General features: G+C 31.0%; 2 protein-coding genes across 2 annotated transcripts in view; both read right to left on the bottom strand.

Moving 5' to 3' along the window:
• Window positions 1-7,211, bottom strand: part of LOC139426679 (monocarboxylate transporter 5-like) — an 8,436-nt gene extending 1,225 nt beyond the window's left edge. The window contains exons 1-3 of the mRNA XM_071186387.1: window positions 6,771-7,211; window positions 4,224-4,367; window positions 864-1,964 (exon numbers count right to left, since the gene is read on the bottom strand). Coding sequence (XP_071042488.1) covers window positions 864-1,920 — 1,057 coding nt within the window. The 5' untranslated portion in view covers window positions 1,921-1,964; window positions 4,224-4,367; window positions 6,771-7,211. The remainder of the gene's footprint in view (window positions 1-863; window positions 1,965-4,223; window positions 4,368-6,770) is intronic.
• LOC139426843 (uncharacterized) lies at window positions 4,192-6,963 on the bottom strand. Its single transcript, XM_071186945.1, has 2 exons — window positions 6,771-6,963; window positions 4,192-4,367 (listed from the first exon to the last, which is right to left on the bottom strand). Exons 1-2 carry the CDS (start codon window positions 6,961-6,963, stop codon window positions 4,192-4,194), a joined length of 369 nt encoding a protein of 122 aa, XP_071043046.1.
• Window positions 7,212-11,024: the final 3,813 nt, after the last annotated feature.

The following is an 11,024-nucleotide window of genomic DNA, read 5'->3' on the forward strand; positions in this document are numbered from 1 at the left end:
TAAGAACATTGTTGTGAGGGAATGACGCGAAACACTGGGGACAAAGTTTAAAATAGTGCTGTGTTAATATTTTTATCAGAAATTAAATTTAAAATTGATTTTCTGAATTCCATATTTCAGTATTCTGAAATAAAAAACGCGAATTTGTAAAAAAAAAATTTGTATTTCAGACACAATTTTCTTCTTCTTTTAAATCAGCAGTGGGGACAAGTGAGGGAATGACATATTGGTATATTTTTATTACCTAAAATTAATAAAAAATAAAAATTGATAATTTTATTTTTATTCTTTTGTTAGCTTGCATTCTGAAGGACACTTTCCCTGAAAATTTTTTTTCGTAAGTTGTAAAACAAACATAAAATATACTGGGGACATGAAAATGACTGTTTTTGTGAGAATGACCCAAATAAAGATTGCGGTTATACTATATTTGGAAGTACTCTTCGATTTGGACGCCAGTATGAGCGATGTAGTTTCAATTATACCAACTCGCATAAGAACTTTTAAATGAGGTTAGTCGATATTTAATCCCTCCCCGCATATTAGATAACATTCATTCCCATTTTTACTCTATTTACTTGTTTTTATTTTGATATAAAATGCATTTGATTAGGATTATACTTTTTTTTTGTTTTTAAATTATGTTTTGTTACTTTATTTATAGGGCAATAACATGGGAACGAAAATAGCTTAAAAAAATTGCCAATTTTCGCCAAGAGACATCTTAAAGTAAATTTTTACGAAAACTTTTAGCAAATTTGAACGATATTAAGGTTCAACACGATCCTAAATTATTGAAATCTGTAGGAAATTAAAAATAAAGGAAAGAAATAGAAAAAAAATATGGTTACGACTGTTCTTACCTATAATTGGAGACTTGGTTAGATACAGTGCGGAATATAAAACAAAGCGAGAGGTTAATGCCATGCTGTGTTCCTCTTCATCAAAGAATTCATAAACCATTCCAGGAAAAGTTGTTGCAAGTGATCCAGAAAAAACACCAAATATCAAAATGAAAATCATCATTAAAGTGAAACTGTGAGCAAAAACCAAGCATACTTCAACTAAGCCTAAAATCAAATAACAAGTCATACAATACATCGTTTGCGTCATGAAATTGCGACCAGTAATCCAGTTTAAGCCCAAACTCCCAATCATTTCAGCTACTGGAAAGAGCATTAGAAAGTACAAAGATAGTTCAGTAGAAAGTCCACGATCTCGACCTAGATCAACGATTATAGTCCAAGTCAACGTTGTCACAAAACCGTGACAGCTTTGAACAAACATCGTCAAGTAAAAAGTGGGATTTACGAACAGTTGCAAGGATTTCATTTTTTTAGGTTTGGTACGATTAGCCACTTTTGAATCGACATAATTCATTTCGATTCCTGCTTTTTGCTTCCCATTTTCATTGAGATTCATAGCTTCCTTTGATTTACATTCATGTATATCATCTTTTTCAATTATTTTGTTCACTTGAAATAAAGAATCGTCTTTAATATCAGGTGGTTCATCTTTCAAATCTAAACATGCATTATCATAGGATCTTTTACAATTATCGGAAATATTTAATATGGTATGAGGAAAAACGGTTGACAAACTTGCACTTCTTCCGATATCAAATCTGTTATTTTCCTTATTTTGTTTTTCTGATTTACTCTCAGTTGCAGAAAATATAGTTTTTTGTGCATTTTTAACATCAGTATTGCTTAATATTGTTTTGAGTTCTAGGTTTTTTAAATTGTTTTTTGGATTTTTCAAGATAATAGCCGCAGGAACGCTATTTAAAACTATTGCAGACAAAATCAAGAGCATCCCTGAATTACCATATTCTTCACTTAGTAATTGCAAAACTTTAGGCATCACAATTCCGCCCAAACAACCTCNTACATAAAAATGGTTGCCAGCAGGGGTGTACATGTAGATTTATTAAATACACCTTGTGCACCACCTAGGAAACAAATCTAGAACCCGACACTCGAAATTTTTGCTCTGTTACAATCGTACCCTGTTACAATTGACCCCACTCTCCCCTACTCATCAAACGAAATTTTCTGTTTGGTTAGATTTAGCATTTATTATAAAGCTTCAATGTTTGAAAGGAGTTATTTAATAAAAATTTTAATTTGTCTGAGGTTTCTAGCCGGAGACTGGAGAATAGTTTAACAGCAGATTTTTCCTATTTAAAAAAAAAAAAATCGAAATATAAATAAAAAGTAGCAGAAATGTATAGTAACATAACTCATGATAAGTATAGCACCGAATTCGTAAAGGAAATCAGATGTTCTTTATCAAATAGCCACTTCAAAATCTTATTAAAAAATTGGGGTGGATCCTAGAATCCCGCGACGATTTTCTGAAATCTCGCCAAGCGACTTTTTGAGGTTTTGCCAAACTAGGTTTCTAATAGATTTGGTGCGCCAGAGTAAAGGTGTGTTATTTTTTATTTTATTTCATTAAAAATATTTTAATAAATTTTAATGATTTAAAATGCTTTCTTAAAAATAAAAAAATGAGTAATTTAAGTAATAAGAGCCAACTTGGCGAGATTTTAAAAAATCGCCAAAGGGATGGGCTACTCTAGGATTTCACTGAATATTTGATAATAAAATCTGAAGCAAAGGGAAGTCTTATTAAGAATTCGAAATTGATATAGCACGAGACTACTTGTAAGTTAAATTTAGCATGCGTTTGCGAACTCAATAAAAAGAGCTAATTCGATAAAATATCTTGAACAATATATCGGGACAGTTTCCGGATGAAGAGCTTTTAGAGCCTTCATCCGGAGAACCCTCATCCATTCAGAGCTTATACGTCCAAACTGTTCTGACGTTGCCGTTCGAAAACAAACTGAAAAGTTTAACCGGTTTTCTTTTTAAGAGAAGAGAGTTTATTCTCCTGGTTTTGTTATAAATAAAGAAATGTGTGTTGAATTCAAATGTTTTAAAAGCAAAATTTTCTTTTTACAAAATATTTTCCAATGTTGCATCAAAAATATTTTTTCTCACTTTTTCGTGAAAATTAAAATGTATATAAAATATAATACATGCAGAAATTAAGAATTTGATTGGCGCATTTAAAGTCGAACGAGCAAACCACATTCGGAACAAATCGTGAATTGTATTTTATCGTTCTTTAAGATTTTAACATTTTTATTGTTGTCTAATATTCCAAAAAAAAGAAAAACTTTAAAGATTTAGTGAAGAATTATTATTACATTAAAAATAATGACTATTAACCACAGTTAACTATTAACCTATTAACTATCTAACACAGTTAACTATTAAACTATTAACCACAGTTAAACGATAAACATCTCAAAAGTTGAAGAATTTCGGGTAGGTAGGTATTTTATTTGCGTCGCAATAAAGCTACAAAATGGGCTATTGGCAACGGTCTGGGAAGCATCCCTGAGGAAGATCCGAAGACCTGCCGTCAAAATTTTGATCCTCTATAGAGGGGATGGCACCTCCGAGTGTGCTGGAAGGTCTCTATGCAGGCGGATCAAACTGATCACCCACCCACACACTGATCCCAACCAGTGATGCTTTACTTCAGTAATCTACTGGGAACCGTGTCTTCACGTTCAGTCCATTACGGGATGAAGAATTTTGGAGTGGACTGAATAAGCTTCGTGTCGCGGATGAGACCCATTGACTCAAATCTCAAGGAAAAATTGCAGAGAAAGAATTTATGTTTTAAAATTTTTTGTCATGCCCGTTCTTTCATGTCTGACATGCCTATAATTAAAACAAAAAGAGTAATGCCATTTCAAAAGTTCGAAATTTTATCACTGTAACTGTAACCTTGAGAGAAACACAATCGTTTTTAACTTGATTCTTGAGCGTATAGATCCCTCTAATTCTGTTTGCTCAAACGGTGTGCTCTTCAGAGGTTCATATATCGGCTAATTTATTTTATAACTACCCTGTGCTACAGCGTAAACTTTTCCAGAGTCAAAACGCGAAACCGAGAAGTATAGTCGGAACGCTGAAATGTTCAACAGTGAGAAATATTATCGAAACTTAAAAATGTTCGACAGATTTCTGTGTTTCGGTATTGAATGAGGCTATTGTTTGTAGAATCGAAACTATTGTTTATGGAACCAAAGCTATATTATAGCACAAATAATGGCGCAAAAGTATATCTATTTTTGTTCCGTTATTTGTGCTTAATTTACGCAGTTCAAGTTTATTCACTACTTGTATTGAAATACTTGTTACCGTAAATAAATCCCAGGCTTATAATGACTGTTGTGATATCATCAGCGAAGAAACACATTCCAATTCCGAAAGACGATAAAGCACAGCCCAGAGTTGTGGTTGCACGTAGTCCAATAACTTGTCCTAAATATCCAATAAATGGACCTGCATAACAATGAGAGTTAATCAATGAAACTGAAAGTGCTAGACGAACTTTGCCAAAATAAACGTAAAACATAGCATTCAGCATGCACTTTATCAAATATAATTAGCAAAAAGTGGGTTTTAGGCTTGTTTGGAAAAAATGAGAGCTGGTTTCAGAACGCACTTAATACTATGCATGATAAGAAAGAATTCTGAAACTATTTGATTTACAAAAAAAATCTATTTCTTTTTTATTAATTTATTCTATTTTTACAGCAAGATATTAGTTAAATCAGTTTAGATATTAATGTTCTCTATATTTTTTTGCAAACCGAAGGAACAAAAATTCAGTACTTATTTTTACACAGTCTGTAAATCAGTTTTCTCCACTGCTGTTTAAATAATATGCAAGCAACTTGTGGGTTTTTAAGTTTGTTTTTGAAAACTAGTGGGCAGGAGTTATGTAATATGTGTATATAAAAATACTCAAGTAAAAGAAAAGGAAAAAATTGAACTTGATATTGTATTATTTCGAAGAAAATTTTCAATTTCAATTTTTTACGAGTGGAAACATAATATTTTATTTTGTGTGAAAGTACTTAGGCCACATTTAATTCCTAGACTGATTTAAACCAGACCTGGTCAAACTAAATAGTTTCGTGGGTCAAAGAACGATAAAGCAGTCTTAATTAAGGAACACATGCTTCTAAAGTTGTAATTCAAATACAAAGTGAATAAAAGTTCCATTATTATACAATAATTCAAATGTAATAGACTTTTGAGTCTTAATTAATGAGATATTTGTTAATCATTTCTTCTATTTAAGTTATATTACATATATATTTTTAGATTCGATGTTGTACATTTTATCTGGTTTTCCAAAATGGCATCAGGTAATTATGCACGTGATAAATCCTTAATAAATTTCATCGTCAAAAAACGAACAAAATTTTTTAAAAATTTCAGTATTGTTTAATATTCCTTTTGAGAAACACGTCAATATGAAATGGGGATGAAAATTTTGAACATTTTATCATATTTTGCTAATTCTGAAAATGATTATCAAATGCTATTATAAATTTTTTTAATATCATTTACAAATTTGTAAATATGCTTAGACTTGCTATTTTAGTGAAAAATGCAGAGGTTTATTGTTTGTAAATTGGCACTCAAAGGAGAATGAAATTTGCGAATTTTAATTTATTTAACATTTCTTTTGAACACATGCTATGAAAAACGAACATTTCTATAGAATATGAAATAACTCGGCAGAGGCATAGTATGACATGATTGAGCACTTGTCGGCTGTGTCAGGCCTTTTTTAAACGTTATTTATTTCATTAATTTTATCAGTGCATACATACATACCACGCTTTTAAAAGCAGAATAATTTTCTCAAAAATTTTAACAGTACTATTTGAGTATTGGTTTAATTAAGTCGATTTACTATTATTTTGAACATAATGTCAAATAACAAAATTCTAACATGTATATAAATATATATATGGGCCTCAGTGTTGAAAACACTTAGCAATCATTGTGAAAAATTGGGGTTCGATCCCTGGTGGTGGTTCTAGCCTGAGAAAAAAAGTATGTTCAAAACTATTAGCATATGCTTCAAAACTATTAGCATATGTTTCTGGCTCTAAGGAGAAACCAAAGAGCTCGATAATTTTTACCGAAGCGCTTTAATAATGATTTTAGTAAATTTAATAATAAAATATGGTTTTATAATATGTGTCAAACTTTGGTAAATATGGCGAAAGTTGTTAATTTTACCATGATACCTTAGAGCATGGCATAGAAACATTTTATTAGGATAAATTTAATTTTAAGTTTTGTATTTTTTTGTGTGGTAATAAGAACTGTAATTATGAAAACCAAATTTTCCGGTAAATCGTAACCATATGAATGGAAAAATTGCCAAATTAATGGCTTAAATATCGCATATTTTAATGTTTAAAACCAAAATTACGTTTTTTATTTTGTTTATTTTTTTTATTTTGTTTACCAGAAATGTTACCACCATACAGTATGGTCGGTAATTTCACTGGAATTTTTTTCTCCGTGTAAGCTTCCACAAGATCAAATCGATGGGTACCAACTGTAATGGGAAGTAAAGGCGGTTGGTGCGCAAAGTTGATCCCATTCCCTCCATCCGTTGGTCTCGAAATTGATCATCATGCCCGCTCTCCCCTCACTCTCAGTCCCAAAGGGAATAACTCATTTAAAAAAAATTTTTTTTTATGAAAAGTACACGCTAATAATGGTATAAAAATTTTTAAATGCTAGCAAAATGCATTTAATTTTGCTAATCTTCAAATTTTTAGGGGGGGGGGATTTCAAACTATAGAGTTGGCAACTATCAATAACATCGTCAAACAAATGCATAGAATAATTAATTAAAAATAAAAGTTTACGTACCAGTTAAAGATCTCAACATTCCAAACACAACAATAGGAATTGTAGCTTTTTCTCTATCTACTCTGTACTGATCAATAATAATTACGAACATAAAACCAGCCATTCGCATTGGGATGACGACTAAAAAACCAATAGCACCACAAGCAAAAGTTGCAATCCAACTTGTAATGCTATCGTAGCCGGTGGTTTTCATTTTGATATATCGGAAAATTGACTTGAGTTTTTTTTATAGAAAAGCTTAATGTAAGATTAAAACTTTTAATTTGTAAAGTTGGTTAACACTGGTTAAATTTCAAAAAACTTGGTAAGTAAAAAAAAATCATGTTCTTTACATAAAGCGAAAAAATAAACGTTTAGAAACAACTTTATAAGATTCTGAATAATTATCGCCTTTATTTACATTTAGTTCGAATGACTGGCAAATTTAAGTGAAACAAATGGGTTAAAACTTTTGACTTCTTGGTAAATAAATGATAAATGAAAAATTATGCTTTTTCAGATTTCCTTAGATAAATAACAGAGCCGCAGTTAAAAATTATAACTTCTGAAGATAAAAAATTTCCACATACCAGGAAAAAATGAATTAAGAAGCCTTGATAATTGAGTCTTTAATTTTGAAAGTGGTATGAGTCACTAGTATTTTGCATTTTAATAACTTCTCTCATAATCTGAATGAAAACATTTTTAATACTAAATTTTATTATCAATAAGCATTACTATAAGAATCAATTGTAATAAACATCGTTGAATGCTATTTAGTTTAGAATTAATGTTACAAATAAAGTACTTTCTCTTCAAACGTTTTTTGTTGTTGTTGATTTAATGACTTATTCCACTTTTTAAATTAACGGCATACTTTGAATTTTTACTTTTATGACTACAAGTAAATACATTTATAAAACAAAATGCGTGAGTAGCATGATTAAAATTTTTTAAATTGAATAACTTCTTTGTAGTAAACACCAAGCTCCATATAATTCTGTAAGTCAAAAAGGATTCCCGTAAAGAATGCATAGCTTTAAACTTCAATATATNCTTCCTATATCTATATATATATATATATATATATAGTATAAGAAGAAATAACGACAATAATTTAATACGCAAAATTAGATTGTTCAATGGTATAAAGTTAAGAGTTAATTATAAATTCGGGAGTTTTCCCGTCTGTATTCGCTGGCGAGGAAGTTATCTGATGCAGTTCTTCTGAGTATTACATGCGGACGGCTGACGCAATCTGCCGTGATATTACACCATGACACTGAAACTCTATATTATTCGGCTATCAGATTCTAGACACAGTTACCTGAAAAAAAAACGAAAAAAGAAAAGAAAAAAAAAACGAGAAAGCAAAGTATTAAAAAAAAGAAAAAAAAAAAAAAACAATTTTTTAATTTACTGACCATGGTTTCATGTGGTCAGGTGACGAAGAAGTGTTAATAGGTCCTTCATGATTCCCGACTTTTAACACATTCTTTTATCATTCTTCTTCTAGGATTCTTCTATCTTCTATCACATATTCTATCATTCTTCTTCACTTTTGCGATTTGGTAGGGACCGTAGAACTTGGTCTTAATTTGAAACCAGATCCAAACTGAGTTCTCTGGATTGTAACCAAGTCTCCTACTCGTTCATTTATTGGCTTTCATTGGCAATTCATTGGCTTTCTTTCTTCTTTTATTGTATTGCCTGCGGTTCTCTTCTTGTATCTTCAAGATATTCCTTTTGGCTTCTTCTCGAATGTTCTCTCTATCTTGGATAAAGGATTCTATTTGCTCTTCCTCCAACATTTGCAGGATTTGTAAGTCCTCTTTTGTTCTCATTTTTACTCCTGTTAAAAGTTCGAAAGGTGTCATCTGAGTGCTTCGAGAAGCTGCAGAATTAATGGTACGCTGTACTGCTGGAACAAATTTGTATCACTTAGTAGGATCTTTCAATCGATAGTTTTGCGAGTATGGGTGTGAGGATTTTGTGCATTATTTCCACTTGTCCATTACCACGGGGAATGCCTGTGTTATTTTTACATGTTCGATAACTTCATCTTGGCAATACGTCAGAAAATCTGATGAAGTAAATGCAGTATCTATCAGTAATTATTCGTGAAGGATACCCATAAGTTATCTGTTGAGCTTTTAACTTGTCTATTGCCTCTAGACTCGATGTAGATTTTGTTGGGTAAAACCAAACAAACTTGGTGAACGCATCTACTACGGTGAAAATATGTTGATAGTTTTTATTAGTTGAAGGCATGGGACCAATGAAATCAATATGGTAAGTATCTAAAGGAATATTATTTTTAGGAAACGGGTTCAAGAACCCTTCTCTTTTTCCTGCTTCCTATTTATTAATATACATTCAACACAGTTACTTACAACATTTTNGTTGATAGTTTTTATTAGTTGAAGACATGGGACCAATGAAATCAATATGGTAAGTATCTAAAGGAATATTATTTTTAGGAAACGGGTTCAAAAACCCTTTTCTTTTTCCTGCCTTCCTATTTACTAATATACATTCAACACAGTTACTTACAACATTTTCAACACATTTTTTCATATTTGGAAAATAATAGTTTTGTTTCAGTACATCAAGAGTTTTAGCAATACTAAAATGACCATTAGCATGCATAGATTTGATAATGCCAGTTTGCATTTGTTGTAGAACCATTAACAAATAAGTATCATTCTCAAGTTTATATAAAACATTATTTTTTACCACAAAATCATCTATTGATTTATTTTCCAAAAGTTGCTTAATGGAGTTAATGTATTCATCATTTACCTGGTAAGTAACAATTTTAGAGGTTAATTCGTCACAAGTAATATGCATAATGGGATTCTACTAAGACAATCAACATGTTTCATTTGTTTACCTGGGCGATGTACAATTTCATAGTCAAAGTCTTCCAAAAATAATGCCCACCTAGCAATATTAGGAGTTAATTGTTTTTTACTCACAGTCTTTTGGAAAGTTGAACAGTCTGTTACAAGTTTAAATTTATTTTCCACCAAATAATTTCGAATTTTTTTCAAAGCCTCAATTTTAGCCAGTACTTCAAGTTCATAACTTGAATAATTCTCCTCTTGAGAAGTCGTTTTTTTACTCATATAGTGTATTGGGTGTAATTTGTTATCATCAGATTGCTTGAAAAGAATAGCACCATACCCAAATTTACTTGCATCGGTATGCAACTCAAGCTTTGCTCCTTGTTTAAAAATGTGTTGTACAGGATTTTCAGAAAGTGTTTGCTTTAAAGTTTGGAATGCTGCTTGTTGGTCTGGGTCAAAATAAAATACACCGTTATCTCGAAGTAAATCACTTAATGGTTTAGCAGTTAAAGCATAGTTAAGAATAAACTTCCTAAAATATCCGGTTAACCCAAGAAAACTCTGCTCCTGTTTAATAGACTTAGGTACAGGAAAATTTTGAACAGCTAATACTTTTTCGGAAGAGGGTTTAATAGTACCGTTCTCAATAATATAACCCAAAAAGTTAAGTTTGGATATCAAAAACTGGCATTTCTTAAAATTAAGTTCTAATCCATATTCGGAAGCAGTTTGTAATACTCTCGCTAACCTGTGAAGTGCGTCTATTTCACTTTCTGCGTATATAAAAATATCATCCATGAAGATGACAACAACACCTTCTCTAAGAAGATCACGAAACACATAATTGATGTACCTCTGGAATGTACTAGGGCTATTACACAACCCAAATGGCACTTTATTAAACTCATACTGCCCATCAGGTGTTACAAATGAGGTGTATTTTTTACTATCCTCGTCTACGTCTATATGGAAAAAATTGTTACGCAAATGAAGTTTATTATATACTTTGCCACCCTGCAACTTGTCTAACACATCATCAATTTGAGGTAAGGGGTATTTATCTTTAATTGTTTTTGAATTTAATTTCCGATAATCAATGCATAATCTTAGACTATTATCTTTCTTTTTGCAAAGAACTATTGGGGAGCAATAATCAGAGCAACTCTCTCTAATTATGTCTGTTTTTAACCATTCTGATATCTGATCATTTACCTTTTGTTTCTCAGAAAAAGATAAACGTCTAGCTCTTTGACATACTGGGATTTCATCTTTTAAAATAATTTTCATTGTTAACTTAGTGTCTTTAATTTTGTTTGGTTTGTAATTATTAATCAACGCGGACAGTTCATTTCTAATACAAGGATCATTAACATGTGATAAATCAAGTTCATCATTTCTATACACATTGTTGATATTAAATAAAAAA

The sequence above is a fragment of the Parasteatoda tepidariorum genome, chromosome 10 (assembly GCF_043381705.1).
Source record: "Parasteatoda tepidariorum isolate YZ-2023 chromosome 10, CAS_Ptep_4.0, whole genome shotgun sequence".
In the NCBI taxonomy this organism is placed as follows: Eukaryota; Metazoa; Arthropoda; class Arachnida; order Araneae; family Theridiidae; genus Parasteatoda; species Parasteatoda tepidariorum.

What these genes read in the sequence shown, in the direction of transcription:
- LOC139426843 (XM_071186945.1), bottom strand. Translation starts at nt 6,963, where the DNA reads ATGAAAACCACCGGCTACGATAGCATTACAAGTTGGATTGCAACTTTT. An exon ending in AATGTTGAGATCTTTAACTG is followed by an intron (nt 4,368 to 6,770) that starts GTACGTAAACTT and finishes ATTGTTATGCAG; the next exon opens with GTCCATTTATTGGATATTTA.